Raw genomic sequence first — 20,900 nt, 5'->3', positions numbered from 1 at the left:
AAAGGGCTAAGAATGCGCAATAGGACAAGGCATAACATCATCCAACAAAAGCCCAAGAAGAGAGGGCCCACTAACTAGGCAAATCAGGGCCTAGTCATATGGAGAAAAAAGACCAAAACCCATATCAAATCATCTCCAAATGGCACCAAACTTTGCAGGGGTGGCCCGTACACTTTCAGAGGCCCACACACCAAAGATTGGGCCAAGATGGCTCCTCTAGGGTGAGGCCGCACCCCTGGTGCGCCCGTACCCCTATGGGCGTGCCTCGAGCCCATCTTTGGTCAGGCGGTGCCATCAATGCTCCTGATAACGGTGTGGGTGGGATCTCCTCCGAATATTCCCTGCAACCCGCCCTTTGGGTGCTATAAAAGGAGGGGGAGGCTCCTATTCTCACAACAACACACAAGGTGAAGAGCAACACTCAAGAATAAGAGCACCACTCCAATGGGCCTAGGCCCTAGCAAGCTAGTAGAGTTAGTAGGGAGAGATGTGAGGGAGAGTGTTGCTCTTTGAGCATGTACCTCTACGAACACCAGCTATTATACCTCAACGGATCTTTCTCTAGTAAGTGTTTGTGATTCTTATGGTTATGTCTTTTGATTAGTTAAGCTTTACTCTTATTTGCTTGTGGGTTCATCATCCGTTCTTATAGGGGATACTATAGTAGAGGGCTCTGACAAAGACAGATAACCCTGCGCGACGCTAGAGTAGTAATCGATAGCATAGATGTGGTGTCTAGGCTAGAGGCTACCTTCATTTGCCTCGTTCCCCCAAGGTTGAGGGGTAGGCGGCAGGTGGTGACAGCCCTGTCCATCCCTTATAATCCCCCACGTTCAGGTTCAGTGTACAGCTACAGGCCGGCATCACTTTGTAGACCAGGTGCGATCCGGTGCCTGAAGTAAGCAAGTGAAAGTAGAGTTTACATGTCCTTTGACCTAAAAGCCATAGAAATCCATCTCTACCCTTTCCAACTTTTCCCTTGTGTTGTCCTTGGATGAACTAGCTAGAAGAAGTACCTTCGTTCCCTGTGGAAAATACGATACCCTGAATACTTTCAGGTGAAGGCTACAATGATAATTCCATGCGCTTGTGGATTCTTTCTGTTTGCATTAAGAAATGCCAACAAGCGGGGCGCCATCGCATCATGTGACGAGGAAGGTAGGGAGAGTGGAGGGGGAGGGGAGCCACGCCGGCCCACTGCGAGGGGAGGAGGGGCGCCGTCGCGTAGGGGAGGAGGGGCTCATGTCGTTGAGAGAGAGCTGAGAGAATGAGGAGCTGCGTGGATGAAACTCTAACTTCTCAATTTATATAAGCCCGATGAAGAGTTGGATATGGTCTTTGGCTAGGCCTCGGGAATATTTACGGAGTCGGGCCTCATAAGAGGTCCGCCTTCGAAAATGGAGGCCCGCCTCCATAAATTGTCTATTAACGGAGACGGTCAACATAAAGCGTTCGTCTCTGTTAACCATTGACCGAGGCAACCACTTATCCTCGAGGGCAACTCTTAACGGAGGCGGCACCCTATGCCTTCGTTAATGGCTGGGCAATGTCTCATAAAATCAATTGTCTAGAAGTGAACACCCGCCGAAAACACCACTGTCGAACTCGCATCATTCACCATGTGCACCACGACTGACACCGTCGACAGCCTCTACCGCCAATGAGCACTGCAACACCGGCCCCGATGTCTAGTCAGTTGAACGTTACCTCTCCTCTATCATCTATTGCAAAATTCCATCGACATCCACAACCTCATGTTGCGTCTTGTAGCCTCGCTGTGCGCACAGCCCTACCACAACTCGATACGATATCCTTGTTGTCTTGCATGCTAACCCAATCAACATATCTTGCCGTTGATTCATTCGACCATCCACTCTAGCTGTAGATAGTGACGAAGGCAACGGTGGGGCTGGGGGGCTCCAGCCCCCCTACCGATCCTGGACACGTGGAGCCCCTCCTAAAATTTTATGCATATATGTATTAGGTAGGAGGGGCTAAGAGATTAAGAGAAGATAAAAAAGTCCCTATTCCTTGTTGGGCCAAAAGAGAAAATAGCTCAGTTGGTTAGAAGTTAGAAGCCCAACCGAATCGATGACTCCCGAGACCCGAAGGCGGCGGCCTGCTTCTACGTGGCTCCTCGGCGGCTCCAGCACGCCGCACGCCCAGACCCAGCAGCGAGCAGCAGCACAGCGTCTAGCGGTCGTCCGCATCCGCATTAGCATCGGCTCTGGCGCCGGATCTCGAACCGTGAGTCGACGCGGCAGTCCCGCGCCTGGCGCCCGCAAGCAGCGGCACCTGGAGGAGCTCCGAGGACACACCGCCCACCTCTGCGCCAGCAACCGTGACCTCGCCGCACTGGCTCCACGGCGTGTAGGCCCGTGCCACGCTGGTCCACCTCACCAACGCCCGCTTGTGCGCCGAAGCCGAGGCCAGTGCCCTCGCCCGCCGCCACCAGCCGCGCCCTCGCGCTGCGCCGGATGTATGCCGCGTCCGCGTCCGCGTCTGGAGACTGGAGCTGCGGTACCGGCAGCTTCTTCGAGCTGCAGGCGCTCGCCTCGTTGATCGCGTAGCCAGCTGGGCATCGAACGTTTGAGCAGAGCAGGTCATCTACTAGCTACTACTAGCAATCTTACAGTACTGACAGTCCTGAGTACTGACTACTAAGGACGATGTGATTGCAGTGTTTTCTTTTTGACTCGATAGGAGCAGCCGAGCAGCGTCGGAGCAGGCAGCCTAGGTGATTTTTTTAATTATGAAATTAAGTCTATGACTGTGATTGAACGATGGAAGGTTTGATTCTTGATGGATTTTAATTTTTAAATTTTCAGTATGTCGTCGAAAAGAACTCTGCGCAATTACTTTTCAAGTTCTAGTGGTAGTGGTCCATCAACTAATGAGAGCACAACTCAACCAAAGAAACCTAGAGCAGAGTTTAGTCAATCGAACATGATTGTAGACCCTAGAAATCGCAAACCAATTGATGATTATGAACCTGAAATTAGAGACCAAGTAAAGAGAGCATATGCTTTGAGTGGTCCAACCCAACCTCGTGACTTTCAATTTCCTAGTAAATGGATTGGTGGTCCATGGAGATCATTTCAAAAGACTTGGTTTGATGAATTTGATTGGCTAGAATATAGTGAGTCCAAGGATGCAGTTTTTTGCTTATATTGTTATCTCTTCTTTAATTCAGGAAAGCCTAAAAATTTGGGAGTTCTGTCTTTGCACATCAAGGTTATGTGAATTGGAAAAAAGCTAAGGATACTTTTAGTAAGCACAGTGCTTGCAAGACTCATGTAGAGGCTAGGCTGAAGTGTGATGACTTTATGAACCAAAGGACAAGTGTGGGTCGAAAATTAGTTGAGGTAAGCACGGAGGAAGAAAAACGATATGAGATTCATTTGACATCTTCTTTAGATGTTGCAAGATTTCTCATATCACAAGAGCAACCTTTTCGTGGAGATGATGAGAGTTCTACTTTCCTCAACAAGGGTACATTCAGAGAGATGGTTGATTGGTATAAAGATAAGGTTGAGATTGTGAAGGACGCATATGACAAAGGTTCTAAAAATTACCAAATGTTATCTCCTGATACAAAAGGACCTTGCAAAAGCTTGTGCAGAGGAAGTCACAGCTGTCATTATGGATGAGATTCGAGGTAGAAAATTCTCGGTGCTTATTGATTGAGTCTCAAGATGTATCAATAAAAGAGCAAATGGCGGTGATTCTAAGGTTAGTACTTTACAATTGCAATTTTATGCATAGATTTTTTATAATTATTTCTACAATTATACTAACACATAAAAAAATGTGGCGTGCAGGTTTGTCAATGATGAAGGGAAAGTGGTGGAGAGATTTCTTGGACTTCAGCATGTTCAGAGTTGTACAGCTATTGCATTGAAAGAAGCTTTGGTTAGTATGCTTTCAAGTCATAATTTGTCTATCTCTATGCTCCGTGGGCAAGGGTATGATGAAGCTTCTAATATGAGAGGTGAATTTAATGGGGTGCAAAAATTGATTCGTGATGAAAATCCTTATGCTTTCTATGTGCATTGTTTTGCCCATCAATTGCAACTAGTGGTTGTTACCGTTTCAACTTCTAGTGCAGACATTGCAGATTTCTTTAACTATATTCCTTTAATAATCAACAATGTGGGTGCAAGTTGCATGAGAAAAGATGCCTTGCTTGCAAAGCATCATGATGTGTTGCTAGAAAAGATTGAGAATGGTGAGATTATGACTGGAAGAGGTTTAAATCAAGAAAGCAGCCTAGCTAGGCCTGGAGATACTAGATGGGGTTCACATCTTAAAACTTTGCTTCGCATTTTTGGTCATGTGGGAGGCTATCATAGATGTCCTTGAGATAGTGAAGAAAGATTCTATTAAACCAACATGTAATGGTGGAGCTTTAGGTTTAATTGGAAAAATAGAGAGCTTTGATTTTGTGTTCATCCTGCATTTGATGATAGAATTGTTGAGCATGACAGATATTTTGTCACATGCTTTGCAAAGGAAGGATCAAGACATAGTTGAAGCAATGCATTTGATCACGGATGTGAAAGATAGCTTGCAGGATATGAGGGAAAATGGATGGGAGCCATTACTCAAAAAAGTGAAAACATTCTGTGAGAAGAATGAGATTGAAGTGCCAGATATGGGTAAGGAAATAAATGTTAGAGGGACATCTAGACAAAGAAAGCAAAAGGTAACAAACATGCATTACTATCATGTTGAGATTTTTCTTGTCGCCATTGATGCCATCTTGACGGAGTTGAATCATCGGTTTAGTGAAATTAGTTCAGAGTTATTAGTATGTATGGCTGCTTTTAACCCAAGGAACTCCTTCTCTAATTTTGATATGGACAAACTTGTGAGGCCTGCTGAAATTTATGCTGAGGATTTTGACATTGGTGAACTTGTTGTTTTGCCAAATCAACTTAGACAGTTTGTGAACCATGCTAGAAGAACTCCAAAATTTCTTGGATGCACTGAACTTGGAAAAGTTGCTGGAATTATGGTGAAGACTAAAATGCACGAATCTTATAAATTGGTTTATCGTCTCATTGAGCTAACCTTGATACTACCGGTGGCAACGGCTTCAGTTGAAAGGATATTTTCAGCCATGTCTATTATAAAGACAGATTTGCGTAGTAAAATGAGTGATGACTGGCTCAATGACTTGATGATATGCTATAATGAGAAGGAGAAATTTAGAAAGATTGATAATGAAAAGATCAAAAAGCGGTTTCAAGATATGAAAAAGCGTCGTATGTTATTGCCTAAAATATTAGTGGTATGCTCTATTCTCTTCTAAATTCATAATTTGGCGGTCCAAATATGTTTGACTAATCAATTATGTCTATTTATGTAGATTGCTACTTCGGATGAATAATGTGTGTCAACGTCAAGCACTCAGGCGCCTGTCTATTAGTTTCATAATTTGGCCTTTCGGTATGAATGAACTGCTTCCTTTATTTTTCATGATGTATTTTGTGAATTTCATCGTTAACCAATGTTTTTAATATAAGACTACTTCTGGCTATCATATTTATCTATTGTGAGGGGTCACAATAGAGATAAGTCGGTGTAGCACTTTTGTTCAGCCGGGTCTAAATTTTTTCCTTGTTCAGCCACTCCTAAATTTTTTTCTGGCTTCGTCCCTGGCTGTAGACTGTCTGTCCAGGTTCATCAACTAAACCCACATGTTTTTATCATCGAATCCGGCCCAGTTGCCCTGCCCTCAAGCGTGTCCACGCAAAAACTTGCCGATGGAAATCTGCATGACCTTCATATTCTTAGTGGAACCAGCCTAGCACCAACACACGCATGTATCACACATGCACACGAATGTGCACCTTTCGTTCCTTTTTATATTCGGTCAATGATGCCATCTATATATTGTTCTTTTCTTTGCCTTTACGTATGGTTTCATGCTTACACGTGAGACTTGCTTTGACACATCCAGAACACGACTCACTCCAGCCCACACGTAACATGTGATGAAGGAAAAAGAAACCCACCGCACGAACCGAACACGAATCTGGCGCCTCCGCGCCTGGCTTCCACGACTAGTGCCTCAGCCAAAGGTCACGCACCCTGTTGCCGGCTTACCCTATATGCCTCCGTTCTAAAATAAATTAATGTCATTTTCGTTTCCTGATGAGTTGAATGTTTTGTAAATTTAATTTGACCAAATATATACAAGAAAATATTAATATTTATGTTACATAATAAGTATTATTAGATAGATGTTAAATATAGATGGCATCATTGACCGATCACTCGATCAGCCCCCTGCTCGTATTGCACCGACATGCAACTCCTTCGCATGCCTGCTGATCTTCACTGCTTGGAATCATGGCACCTACTTCCATCTGTCCTGTAATACAGTGCATTCTTGGAATTTTAAGGCAAATTAAGAGAGAATACAAAAGATGCATGTATCCTCATTTCATTTCCTAATCAGACGCTATCATCAACGTGATTAATGATGATTGGTTGAAAAATGAAAAGTATTTAATGCAAAAATGAATTTTATCTTCTAGAATGCATTGTATTTGAGGACAATTTTTTAATACTAGAATGTACTATATTACATGACAGAGGGAGTAGCCGTATAAACTTATAATCACGTGTCGTGCAGTTAACAGTTATACGTGACCTGCAGTTAACAGTTATTGCATTGTGACATCTTGACGGCAACCTCCGCAAGACGTCCTCGATAACTAATCCGGCTAAACCCTAGTCGTCGCCGACATTCCTATCAACCCGCTGTGTCCATACGCATGGTGTCACAGTCATGCTCCATCATGCGTCGTATCTGCGCTTTGCACCATCCATATATTGCACGACTTGTAGATAATCATCGAACTTCTATGTGATCTTCCACACAACCTCCAGAACCAACCTAACCAGCTCTTGATACTAATATTATTAAAAATTATCCCCCACAGCTACAGGCTGCCCACTAATCTCTACACGTGGAAGCATTGATTGAATCTATCAAGACGAACATGCAAGATCGCAGACGAGACTAGAAGCACAATATTGTTAACGAGGTTCAGCTGAAGCCTACATTCCCAAGGGATAACTACGTGCGCTCCTCTCCAATACCAGCAACACCGGCAGCTCCAGGGTCCCAACAACATGCCGCCACCGTCGTCCCACGAACCCGTCAATATAGTCCACACTTCTCTTATTTATGAGGAGACATGGTTACATAGTCCTAGCACAACCAAACTCGTACATAATATTCGACACATATCTAACACCAACACTCACAGGAAGCAATCAATCAGTTATCTATTCAAAGTGCATTGAAGACCAGATAGGTCAGACTCCTTTCTTTTTTACATCTCGGTCTACCTTGCTTAGACAGTTTGAGGTGTGTTTTCTTGGGAGAGGTGGTTATGCTCAGAGATGTACAAATTAAAAAAAATTCTACGTTTTTTTTAATTTTAACCCTTTTTTTAATATAATTTTAAATCTAACACTGTCGGTTTTTTTTTAACTAACACTTTTGGCCGCGCCTATTGCCTTGGTGCGGCCAAATGCCTGTGCCGCGCCATGCATGGTGGTGCGGCACAGGGCTGACGTGGCGTGGGGCGGCCGGGGGGGCCGCTGACGTGGCGGGTCCTGCCACGCCACCGACCCTGGCGCGGCAGTGCCGCGCCCTATTGCATGCCGCGGCTAGACCAAACATACCGCACGAGCAGCCACACCACCTGGCCGCTGCGCCCGTCGCCGGCCCGGGCTACCTGGATGGTAGAATCGAAACGTGTTGCGCCCGTATTTTGTTGAGTTTTTTTCACGGCCGAATAGAGAATTTGATAAGCCAATGATTAGTTTTTCGTCTTTCATAATACGGTTATGCACCATTTTAACTAATCAATTACAAAAAATTGCCACCGGTGTCCAGATACGCCGGGACTACCGGTTCCCGAACGCAGGGTACTTAATCTCGTCGGCAGTGCTGCCGCGACTCAACGAAATGAATAAGAAGCAAGTTGACAAGCTGCCACATGACATATTCATTGTTTTGACATAAGTTTGACATAACATAACCAAATAACCCCGCAAGTTTCGGATGCCAATATTCGTTTGACCTAAACAAACTAAGACCCAGGAGTGTAAGGATCCCTCGGATGCCTCTGTCTCTTCGGATTTGTTGGCAACACATTGGGAGTGTAGCCAACGTCGGTATGGTCGCGTCGACGGTGCGTACGGCTTGTACCCTGTAGGTATATGATATGCACGATTACTTATAATTCTTTATGATCGTTAGTTCATGGAGCCTACATACCGAAACAAACTATCTTTGTTAGTACCTATGAGGCTCCTTGGGTGCCAAACGGGGCACCACCTAGCTGAGACATGCCGATCTCGTCCTGCGGCCATTCGTCCCACTGGGCGTGCTGTCCACGGAAGCCCGAGGGTTTGTCGTCGTCATCATCGTCCTCCTCCTCATCCTCGGTTGCAGGGTCCTTCCCAGCACTATGATGTGGTGTTGTACGCACCACGGAAGTGGCATCATGCGTCATCGGCTGAGAAGAGCCGGCTGGTGTCCTCAAAGAGGCTGAAGACGTGCCACCCGACCGCGCAGAGAGTGACGGTTCCTCATAAGGAGTGTCCATGCAGCTCAACTTCTGAGCTAGCTTCCTGCAGCTCTTCTTCACCTTATGCATAAATAGACGTTAAAGTTAGTTCATTAGCCAAGCGCATATACAATAAAGACATATTTTTGAAATGGGCAAGTTTATGTTTACCTCCACAAAAGCCGCGAGAACGCCATGTTTACCTCCACAAAAGCCGCGAGAACGCCTGGCCCCTGCCCTCTAGACTCGTGAAGCCAGAACGCTGCTTCATTGGACAGTCTTGCCAATTGTGTCGCCTGGGTACAGAAACGCGGTTGAACAGTTTTAGTACACATACTTAATACCAAAAGGATAACAAATTGTAACATTCAAGTATCTTACCACGTATCTTTGAAACGGGGATCTCTATAGCTGTGTGTCCTCCCTAGTGGTGATGTCATACACATCTTCGATGACATCTTCCTCCGAGTCCTCGTCAATCGCCACGTTAGTGTACGGAGGCTTGATATGTGTCCTCGTAGACCTGTGAAGCCACCGCAGGTACTCATCGAAGGTGTGCTGGTCGTGTGGAGGACCCGCAAGGACCACATGTGGTACCCTGGTCTGCCACAAATGGATGTACGAGCTATGTGTCACGCGCCAATCCTTGGTCTTGTACCTCTTCCTGCTGTCAAACCTGCAACAAAATGATATTAGTTGTACCAAACACACATCTGAATTATAGCATTGTTATTAATTGATAATGCACCCGTGCAATACTTGATTGGTGGAGTAAAGCGGTGGTGGGACAGCCTGTCATTCTTCTAAACTGTCTACAGACCCGGATGGGCAAGTGAATCTTGACCACATGGAAGAAAATAATAGGGACATCGCAGCGATACTCGTCCCTAGTGACAGGGCTCAGATAGTCCTGGAGCTCCGGATAATCCCAAGGACATCAAAACACCTGAAATTTCATAATTGTGTTAGGTTGTGATATAGTGTACATCGAAGAAGACACTGCTACGATAGTATAGAGAGCGTAACCTGGTACTGTGTCAGGACGTCGAGACCGTTCGTATACTCCCTGTACTTGCGCCACGCATTCCCTCTAACTAACTGTGCTTCCGTCCAAATATACAGAGTTATAGGGAGTGTATCATGCCCGTTCTATTGCTGCATTGAACACGATAATGAATTAGCAACAAATAATCTCATCATATCTAACTGCCTGGAAGAATATAATGAACCGAAGTACTTACCGGTAAACCATTATTAAGGGACCTTCCAACGGGCAATCGTTCCCAACACCAAACCTAGAGTAGGTAGGAGCAACCCCCAAGGTTCACATGTCCTGATGTGCGACGGCAGGCAACGCATAGCTGTCGATACGTCCATATCAGGACTGCGCTGCCCCAGTTGTACCCCGCTATGTTCTCCAACGGCTGGCGAAGTATGTCAAGGAAGATCCAGCTGATGGTGTTGCCCGAGGCATCTGGGAAGAGGAAAGCACCAAGAAAGTGCCAGAGCCACACTCGAGCGAACCTGTCGATCTGTGTCTCCTCAGCTTGTGGGTCCAAGTACTCAAAATGCTCTGTGATCTAGAACGACGAAACACCGGAACTTTTCCTGTAATTGATCAAAGAAAATAAAACCCGATGCTAGCTGTAAAGCAATGCAAGTATTAAATAGGCTTGAATTACTCACTTATTTTTCTTGGAAGCATAGTCGTCCGGTGAAAGAAAACCAGTAAACTGAGCCACCAGCTCCCACCAGTGATCGTTGTCAACTATCCTTGTCACTGAAAGTCCCCCCAACCGAAGGCCTAAAATAGCCTTCACGTCCTGCAACGTCAAGGTCATCTCACCACAAAGTAGGTGAAACGTGTGGGTCTCAGGCCTCCGCCTGTTATAAGAATAGAACGACTGTTAGTTGCCTCCAATTTGTTACAAGAAAGTTTACGTACAAAGAATACACTCGCACATGTCTACAGCTGCAGTAAGTAGTGCTGGATCAAGAGGCGGAAGACCATGGTTGACAACATGGACAAGCTCGAGAAAACCGGCATGCCGTATGTATGGCGTATAACGCTCGTCCCACTGATGCGCCTTCTGGTGTGAGTGCGGAGCCTCAAAGGAGGCAAGGACATCTCTGCGTCGTTGTCACTCAAGATGTGTGCTCGGTGTTGGTCGTCGTACTCCACCTCCAGAATAGGGTACAACGGGTGCTGCGTGAGAGGGGTCATCCTGTTACAAATTGATAAACAAAAGCGTTAGAGTATTCAAATTAACAAAATTCAAGTTAACATTAGTAAGTTCACAAACAAATTCACTAACCTAACTAGCCTAAATCTCTAAACCCAAAATCCTAAGTATACTAGATAATAAATACATAATCCATCCATATAAAACTTTGGTTCTAAAATTACAAGTAATCTCTCCGTTTCAAAATAAATACACATCTTACTTCTCGAGTAGTCAAATATGTTTAAGTTTGATCAAAACTGAAAAAACAGTATCATTATTTCTATCTCCGTCTCAAAATAAATACACATTTTGCTTCTCGAGTATCAATATTTCTATCTCCTAATAAGTTTATTACGAAAGTATCATAAATATTAGTACGCTATTATATAAATTTGGTCAAAGACACTAATAGTAGATACAAAAAAATACTAACTATACTACAGAATAACAAAAAAAATATGAAATCGAGAGGGAGGTACCTTAGGAGTGGCCGGCCTTGACGCGCCGGCGTTCGTGGCGCGGCCGGCTAGGGCGCTGCGCAGCGGGAGTGGCCGGGCGCGGCGTGGGCGAGCGGCCGAGGCCGGGCGGGCGGGTGCGCGGCGTGGACGGGCGGGCGCAGGCTCGTGCGGCCGCAGGCAGGGTGCTGGCGGCCGTGGCGGCGTTCGGGCGGGCGAGCAGGGCAAGGGTGCGTGCGGGCGGCTCGCGCGCGGTATATATCTGGTCCTGCCACGCCACAGATCAGGGCGCGGCACTGCCGCGCCATGATCGGTGGTGCGGCAGGACCCGCCACGTCAGCGGCCCTCCCGGCTGCCCCACGCCACGTCAGCCCTGTGCCGCGCCACCATGCATGGCGCGGCACAGGCATTTGGCCACGCCAGGGTAATAGGCGCGGCCAAAAGTGTTAGTTTAAAAAAAAACCGACAGTGTTAGATTTAAAATTATATTCAAAAAAGGGTTAAAATTAAAAAAAAAATCTACATGGCAGACAGTGTGTTGGGATCATTGTCGTTGGGCTGCAAAATCTTCGTTGCACTGCATCCTGAGTTAATGCATCTGCAGTAAGACCTGAAAACTTTCCAACTTTATATTAGATATTGGCAATGTCAGCAAATTTATTCATCGCAAAGAAATCAAGATAATCCTGGTGTTTCAAATTGCAAAAAATGGTGGTGGTAACTAGCTGGTTTCTCTAAGGCTCAATATTTAAGAATTTTACTTGCATGGTATCACTTACTCCTCAGTCACAAAAAATTGATGTTTTAGGATTTTTAGGACTGATTGCTGCTCAACAGAAATTTCCCATGTACCCTTATTTATTGAAGGTGAACCATGCATGCTAATTAAGAAATATAAGCATCTTATTAAAAGAATGCATGAGGGCATGCAAACCCCAATCTCAACTCTCAAGCTCATATGGGCCAAATCTATTGCTAAGAGCTAATCAAGTTTTTTAGAACATTAATTCTTTCAATCCTACAACATCAAATTTTCTGGGACAGAGGGAGTGCATAGCAATTGTATCACCTTCCCAATGTAAATTGGTAGCTGGATGTCATGTCGCAATGAGTATAATTAAAATACTTGTGCAAACTAATACTCCTTCCAAATGTAGTTTAAGGAAGTTAACTTTTTGGTGCTCGGGATGACACCATTTTGAATTTTCAAGGTAGCATTATTTCCCATCAAAAGTTTTATGAGGGAAACCAAGCGCTAAGATTATGGCTTATTGGTAACTATAGTTAGGGAAATGGGATAGTAACCAATAGAGGTGTTCTCACTTATTGTTTTCTGTTCATGAAACCGAAACAATAAGTAATACTACTGTACAGAGTATCATGAAACCAGACTATTTTGATTTGGGCTTGAAATCATCATCAAAATCTTTTTCAATTTATGATATAGTCCTTAAATAATCTATTTGTGATGCAGAATTTCAAGTTAAAATCCTTTTAAATGTTAAAAAGGTAAAAATGGTAAATTAAATACTGGAATAAAAAAACTCGACCTGCAGGGGGTAAGCCGCCCCTGGGCATTGCTATAAGAGAGAAGACCTTCTCACACAGGTCAAGAAACCCCCCGAACCCCTGCCCCACCCTGACACAGGGGCACCGTTGCATGCCTTGTGAGAACCGGGCCGGGCCTTTTGACCTGTGCTTTGGCCGTGGGACAAACGAGATTTTTTTAACCCCAACCTGAAATTTGCTCCCACAGGGGAGTCGAACTCAGGACCTGAGGAGTGCTGCCAAGGCCACCTAACCAGTTCAGATAGGCACCCTAGAAATGATGTTTTATCGTTAATGCCTAGCTTTTTTTTTGGGAACAAAAACAAATGTTAATGCCTAGCTTAGGGTTGGTTCTAGTGTCAGATGTTTCTTTCTCGGAAGTGGGGATGTGGCTCAGCAAATGTAATAGCATAGTGTTAAATTATATGCTAAAGAACCTACTGAAAACAAAAACGAATTAATACTCCAAAAAAGAAAGCGTGATGCCAACAAATATCATGTCTGGGTAGAGTTTGCGTGCTTGCGTTCATAAGGAGTGTACATGCATTGCGAAGGTCCTGCTTTGTTCTGCGTAATTCTCAAAAAAGAAATTACTCTATCTAGTAAAAAATACTTGACACCATTGACTTCTTTTGGTCTTTGAGTTTTAACTTTGTGGACCGGTTTTTATTATTCGAATATTATAATTATAATATCTAATAAATATGAGATTATAACTATAGACAATCAAAGTTTAAAAAGTTTGACCGGATTTTGGTCAAAGCACCAAGTATTGAGTAAAACACAACTGACATAGGCCACAATATCTCCTCACCTTGAAAATTTAGATCCAGATATATTCTTCTCATGATAAATTTTCCAATTCCAACCATCATCGTGGAGATCTGTGTATGTCATAACTTTTAGCACTATAGACCTCCTCCTTGTCGAACTATTCCTATATGTAAGGAGAAAATTAGTTGAAATTCTCACAAATAAAGGATTGGGAGGTAAATATGAACAATACAATAAATTAATTAATTGTAGCAGTACTGGCTATGTTATCGGTTGCTTGCTGTTAGGGAACTTCTCAGTTCTCACTAATAAAAGGGGCCCCCACAATCTCCTCTTTAGGTACTCCACCTCGGCATGGCTGGCTGCCTTAGAGGGCCTTCAGTCTGGCCTACACCAGAACCTACATCCTCTACACTAAGCCCAGTTCCCAAGTCACCAATTTGCTAACTTTTGGTAAATCAATCTCTCTATACTTGTCCCCTCACTTGATATGTTGTCAAAGGATGCTTGGAGGAGTACATGGTTCTGTGGTTTTAAATCTAAAATTATTTCATCAACAAGATGGAATAACAAATTTCAAATTTGTATACCGAAGAGGATGGACCCAATCATACTTATCACATCCAAAACACAAAATTAACCACTTAGTGAATAAGTATGTTGGCAGGTGTAACATGAATTGCAATATTTTCTACCAAACCCCCATTTCTGTTCAAAAAACAGTATTTCCTTTTATTCCTAAAAGGGTACCCACAAGTTCCGAGGACCACTATGCTTAAAATGAAATGAGATGCAACAAACTAGAAGTCCCTAGTAATGTATCAAGAAGGATCTGATATTCCATATATGATAATTTTTGTACTCTGGCTCAAAATTTAAGTTGTTTAGGAATCTAACATGGTCTCAAGTAGTTTAACACTTCGACTAGCAAACTATAAAAATATTTTATTTGAAATCAAAATAATTATGTATCATGAACCATTTTTCATGATGAGGCACTAACATCAATTTTATGTTTTTAATCTACATAATTCCTTATAAATTGATCCGATCCATAAGAGAATATTTAATCAACATGGATCCTAGAACAAATAGAGAACATGCGTGAGAGGAGAAGCGCTTCTGGATGCCGAATAGAGGAGCTGGAGCCGGAGCCATTTTGGGCGTACGAATGTAGAGCCACATTTTTTGTGCTCCGGCCTCTCGGCTCAGGCTCCGGCTGCAGAGCAGTGCACACGAGCCGTGCCAAACACGGCCTAAATTATACTTTGGGACATATAGGGAGTAACTAGAAACAGTCCTATGTTTGTAATAACTATCAGATCATTATGAATTAGAGAGGAACCTTACATTTTTATGTACTAATTGGTATCAAGAAAGGAACTAGGATTTTTGGAATATCCTACCAACTAAGGTTACCTTCAAAATAATATTACAATATGAATGCCTGTCCAACTAACTGTTAATTGACATGTTGAATTTTTTTAATATGAAAATTGTTTTAAAAGAACATTCATATACCTTGAACCAACCGCTAGCTGCTCAAGACGGTCCTCCATCAAATTTCCAACAAAATCAAGTTTCGGGCACCTGACCACTTGTAATTCTGAAACAGATAATGAATAAGCATACACAGATAGCAGTTCTTTGCAGTCACTAATTTCCAACTTCCTCAAGGTCTTCATTTGACGTGGGAAACTAATAAAATTAATCTTTTGGAAACCTTCAATCTTCAGCGACTCAAGCAGTGGAAGTTCTGAGAAGGATGGCAGTACTGGTCCACCAAAATGAAATGAAAGATGCACTAGGGAATTAAGGCGAGGCAAACTTATGAGTTTTGGGCACCTACTAATTGAAAGACGGCAAAGCCGTGGATAATCCCCTTCACTTGTGGCAACCCAAAACTGCAAGCTATACATCTCACTTAACGTTAATACCTCCAGTGATGGGAATCTTGGAGAGTATATTCTTTCAGTGGCCAAAGAATTTCTATTAATGCCAAAGCTTTGTATAAGATTCATTCTCTGTATGAAGAGATTTTTAAGGGATGGCAGGTCACCGAGGCATGGAAGCTCATTACACTCATGGCAGTTATCAAGTGTAACTGAGACAAGCTTGCAGAGGTAAGAGTCCTGCATCCAGACAGGAAAGAGATCACTAGGATAATTTCGAATGATAAGCTGCTGAAGCTTGCTATTTGGTTGAAGATTTTGAAGAATCACATAACCAATTTCTTTGCCAAAATCATCATCCATGTCTTCATCACTGTAAGACCATTCCAACGTCAGAGCTTGTAGGAAGTGCTTGTTGGCTATATTTGCTTCTCTGGCATCATCAGCTTTCTCAATATTCTCAAGCCCTGTAGTATGAACATGTCCTCTTAGTCCATTAAGATTCTTCAACTCCCCAATTGAACAATGCAATAAATTATTCCCAACGTAAAATACTGCCAACGTTTGGAGATCAGTCAGCTGTCCAATACCATGAGGCATGCCAACTTGTACATTGCCTTGTTCATTTCGCACATCAAGGTGTCGCAGGTTTGTTAAACTGCTTGTACTTCTTGGTAAGTTAATGAGATGGCAACAATCCTTGAGTTCCAATGTTTGCAGAGTGGTTACCTGTCCTATCTCAAAAGGAAGGCCATTGATCTTTGTGTTGTTGAGAGCCAAGAGCCGCAAGTGTTTCATGTTCCTAATAGAACTTGGAAGCTCTAGAATGTCTGTATAGCTCAAATCCAATGACCTTAAGAATCTACTTTTTAAACAAAGGTCATCCAAACCAAAAATTTTCACAACTGGGAAAGATCTCCTGACAACCAAAAATGACTGCAGATTTCTAACTTCCATAGAAGGTGCAACAGTCTTAAAATCTGAAAGGACAAGGGATAGGTGGGAAATGTTTTCAGGTAAGCTGCAGAAGGGTTTCTCACACCTAAAGCATTCATCCTTTGAAAAAGACAGTGCTAGATCATGAAACAGCTCATGCATAACAAACTTATCTTCTTGGTCATTATGAAAGGGAGAACGCTGAAAAAATGATCTGCAGAACAACTCATCAAAATAATGAAGGCCAATATCTTCTGGCTGACTACTTTCTTCAGGGAAGACAAAACCTTGAGCTATCCATAATCGGATGATGTGATTCCTGATAAAAATATAATCTCTGGGGAATAGAGAACAAAATTTGAAGCACTGCTGCAGGTGTGCTGGCAAAAGATTGTAACAAAGTCTTAATGCTGGCAAGATACCACCAACAAGCATATCAATTTCAGAAAAGCCAATCTCAGAATGACAAAACAACCCACTTAGTGCTTTTACACACAGTGCATTACCACCACATTTCTCAACAATCTTCCAGGCAACAGATTCTAACTCAGCGTTAAAATTCACATCTAAACCACTGAGTACATGTCCCTTGAAAATCATAAAGCATTCTTCTTTGGATAGAGAACTCAATTGATAGGTTTGCATTGCTCCGACCAGGTTAGCGACTTCCTTGCTCTTAGTGGTTACAATGAGAGCGCTTCCTTTCGCACAAACATTTAGTAGTATCCATAAATCATTCCAGAAATATTGGCTCTTGACATCCGAATCATCCAGTACAAGTAACAGCCTCTTTCCAGTAAGTTCCTCTATTACAATTTCTTCGAGAACGGTGATTGGGGCATCACTGTAATGGGAACAAGTTGTAAACTCTACTATTTTCCCTAATAGCCTCTTTTTATCACACATGTATACCCATATTCTCAAATCAAAAGCTTCCAAAATCATTTGATCATTGTAAATTTGATGGACCAGCTCAGATTTGCCCATGCCACTTTCACCAACTATGCAAATAGAAGTGACTATCTGGTCAGCAGTAGCATCATCATTATCTGAACCATGACACAGTAACTTGTTAATGATACTTTGCTTGTGAGACGTATACAGATGCAGAACAGCAGCCTGTGTGGAAAAATAGATTGTCAGATTGATATATTAAAAATCGGAACGATGATATACATGAGAGATTAGGGGTAGCGCCAATTGAAGAAAAGCTTGTCCAACACCGGTTGAGATAGTTTGGACATGTGCAACGGAGACCTCCAGATGCACCGGTGCGTAGTGGAATCCTAAGTCAGGATAGTAACGTGAAGAAAGGCAGAGGAAGACCAAAGTTGACTTGGGTAGAGGCAATAAAAGGAGACTTGAAAGGATGGAATATACCCAAAGACTTAGCCTTAGATAGGAGTGCTTGGAAGACAGCTATTCACGTGCCTGAACATTGATTGCTTCTGTTGGGTTTCAACTCTAGCCTACCCCAACTTGTTTGGGACTTAAAGGCTTTGTTGCTGTTGTTGTTGTTGTTGTTGATATATTAAAAATCAGTGTCCTTCAATTGATCGTTAACTAGAACTAGTCGTATGATTAAAGGTATTATAACCTTCGGGTAGCAGTGAAGATGGATCTGGTTCTTCCTCCACCATCTTGACATGTCCAGCCAGTTTCCAAGATGTCGAAAGGAATAAGAAAAACATTGGGTACTTATATGGGTTGACAGCGTTAGGTACTTCAAATTTGCAAGCTTAGATACACATTCAACATCCAAGTCCACTCCATGACAGCCTGATAAATTCATGGACTTCAGTCCCTGAAGGCTGCCAAATGGTTGTGGAAGCTGTTTCAGTCTTTTGCATTCTGATAGGTTTAGAATCTCTAAATGACCAAGGTTGACAAAAGAATCAGGCAAAGTTTCAAGACTGGAGCAGCCAGACAAATCCAACAATCTGAGCTTGGAAGACTCACAAATTGATTCTGGGAGATTCTTTAGCTTCTGGCAGCATGAAAGAACAAGAATCTGCAAGTTCTGCAGGCTTCCTACTGATGGTGGTAATATGTGAAGAGAAGAACAGCAAGAGAGGTTGAGTGCAGCGAGATTATGAAGGTTGCCAAGGGAAGCTGGCAGTTGTGTAAGCCCATTGCAACCTGAGAGATCCAAATACAGAAGATGTCTTATAGCTGTTAGCAGCAAGTATATAGGTTCAGCCACGCCTGCTGGTATTCTCTGTGCTTTCACTCTAGTTACCTTGTCATGACAAGACAGATCATCAAAAGCAAACACTGGAAGTTCCTGTTTCTCATTGGTATCCTCGGCACCAGATATGCTCATAATGCCTAAAATACCACGACACAAGAGGATGCAATACATGATTGAAGGGCTAAGAGATACCATTATTCGGCAGTTGTTAAGATTGGCACCACATATTTCACGAATATGATGTATGGAACCCTCTAGTGTCTCAATGGTTGACAAGATCCTTAGTTCCTCCCCACAATGAAACTGGGAGGGGCTTGTAGTTGCAGATGTCATTTTGGATGAACTCGCTGACACCTTAGACCATTCCTTCTTGTGGCTTTCTCCATTCCCATGTATGGTGAGGACCATCTTGTAGTAGACATACTGGAGGCACTCTTGGGCATTGGATGTCAAATATTTTAAGGTTTGATACCAAGCATCAGACAGCGGTGCTTGCGCATTGGGGGGGGCACTGAGCATGACGAGGTGTTGGTGTCCCCTGACATGGACAAGCTGCTGAAAGAGCCGCCTGATGGAGCTTTGGAGATGGAAAGGCGAGTAGGGATCAGTCAGCTCTATCCTGGCCGTGGGAGTTGCTAGAGGAAGCTGCGACGGCGGCCGCGGCGGCGCCGTAGGAAATGGTTGCAGAAAGCTATCGGATTGTTGCACGGGATGCTTAGGTAACTGCAGGATCGATATGCTGAAGCTATCGGATTCCACGGGCTGCTTCGGTAGTCCTGGGGGCTGGATCTGGATCTGGATGGAGACGGAGACGGAAGTCCTTCTTGCAGTCGCCTTTGCGCGTGTAGTCGATTAAGAGGTGGCCCTGTCCTGCTCTGGCGGCCTTGCCGGCACCGGCACTACGGTAGAAGGAGACAGTGTCCCCCGCATCGAGGCACTTCTCCTTGACGAAGTCGCCCCATTCCTTGGTCAAGATGTACCTCATAAGGATCCAGTAGGAGCAACGGAAGCGCCATGGCTTGCCAGAGCGGTCCTCGAAGATGTACTCGGGGTCCTCCCCGTCCTTGTCGTTGGCCGCCGCCGCGTCCAGTTCGAAGAGCCTCTCCGCGTGTTGTTTCGGGAGCACCAACTGGTCCAGCTTCCCCACGTCCACCGGCGACAGCACCTTGCTGAAAATAAGTTCCTCCGCCTGGCGCTCCCTCTCCTTCCTCTTCCTCTTCCTCTTCATACCTGCGGCTCTCGGTTCTTCCGGCATAGCAGCCGCCTTCTTCCCGGCCTCCCACCTCCTTTCTCAGCCTTCGCTTATCTTTGGCTGTTTCACTGTCACACTCACTTCTGGGGCTTCGATAGCAGAGGCGACACCGCTGCGTTTTCAGGGGATCTGCCTATTTCCACAGCGAAAATGGTTCCGATCAGATTTTGACATCGGGACGAGAGAGCGTGGAAAGCGGCAAAGGCTGCCTTGCCTCCTTTTTTAAAGACCTTTGCAGGGAGGGTACGTGCACCACGTGGGTACAGAAACATTCGCCGTCACCTTCTAGGGCCATGTTTAGTTGGCAGAAATCGGCGCCGGCCGAATTCCTGTAGACTACTGGAGCGTTTTGTTTTTATTTGGTAATAATTGTCCAATCGTTGACTTAATTAGGCTGAAAACGTTCATCTCGTAAAGTACAACCAAACTGTGTAATTAGTTTTTGATTTCGTCAACATTTAGTACTCCATGCATATACCGCAAATTTGATGTGACGGAAAATCTTCTTTTTGCATAGTGCTCAAGTTTAGAATTGGGGGTGAACTAAACATGACCTAGGAGCGCTTTGCGTTACCTTCTTCTTTTTTTCCCAGACGAACCAGATCCCTCAAACAAAACTCTGTGTGTGTTTGGTTTAGAGAGCACGTGGGTTGGATTGATTATATCTTAATTTTTTAGGTTAGGTTAGTTTTATTTGTTCTTTGGTTATTGGGTTGAGGTTGTTCCTCATTTTCCGTTTAGGCTAAAAAAAAATCCGATGAATAGTACCACTTTCGTCTTATTTGGTAAATATTGTCCAACCGTAGATCAACTAGGGTCAAAAGATTCATCTCATGATTTCCAATTAAACTGTGTAATTAGTTATTTTTTTATCTACATTTAATACTCTATACAAGCGGCTAAAAATTGATGTGATGGAGAGAGTGAAAAACATAAAATTTGGATGGCATCTAAATAAGGCCTCAGTTCGAGAAGAATAAAGAGTGGGTTGATATCCTCAGCATGCAGAGCCTACACGTCAACCTCTCTTCCC

The 20,900-nt window shown here is 43.7% G+C and overlaps 1 protein-coding gene and 1 pseudogene across 1 annotated transcript; one reads left to right on the top strand and one right to left on the bottom strand.

Annotated features, from left to right (window-relative positions):
• Window positions 1-3,715: 3,715 nt before the first annotated feature.
• On the top strand, window positions 3,716-5,388 carry LOC136548352 (uncharacterized; annotated as a pseudogene).
• Window positions 5,389-8,013: 2,625 nt separating this feature from the next.
• Window positions 8,014-20,031, bottom strand: LOC136549578 (uncharacterized). Its single transcript, XM_066540905.1, is given in 13 exon segments — window positions 8,014-8,675; window positions 8,766-8,890; window positions 8,976-9,270; window positions 9,354-9,540; window positions 9,621-9,749; window positions 9,836-10,202; window positions 10,281-10,478; window positions 10,557-10,819; window positions 11,299-11,884; window positions 13,637-13,759; window positions 15,118-17,543; window positions 18,022-19,355; window positions 19,357-20,031. Coding segments are annotated over 5 exon segments (4,461 nt in total). The 5' UTR covers window positions 19,844-20,031; the 3' UTR covers window positions 8,014-8,675; window positions 8,766-8,890; window positions 8,976-9,270; window positions 9,354-9,540; window positions 9,621-9,749; window positions 9,836-10,202; window positions 10,281-10,478; window positions 10,557-10,819; window positions 11,299-11,793.
• Window positions 20,032-20,900: the final 869 nt, after the last annotated feature.

The sequence above is a fragment of the Miscanthus floridulus genome, chromosome 4 (assembly GCF_019320115.1).
Source record: "Miscanthus floridulus cultivar M001 chromosome 4, ASM1932011v1, whole genome shotgun sequence".
Taxonomy (NCBI): Eukaryota; Viridiplantae; Streptophyta; class Magnoliopsida; order Poales; family Poaceae; genus Miscanthus; species Miscanthus floridulus.
Note: the sequence above shows the minus strand (reverse complement) of the source record. Positions and strands in the feature narration are given on the sequence as shown.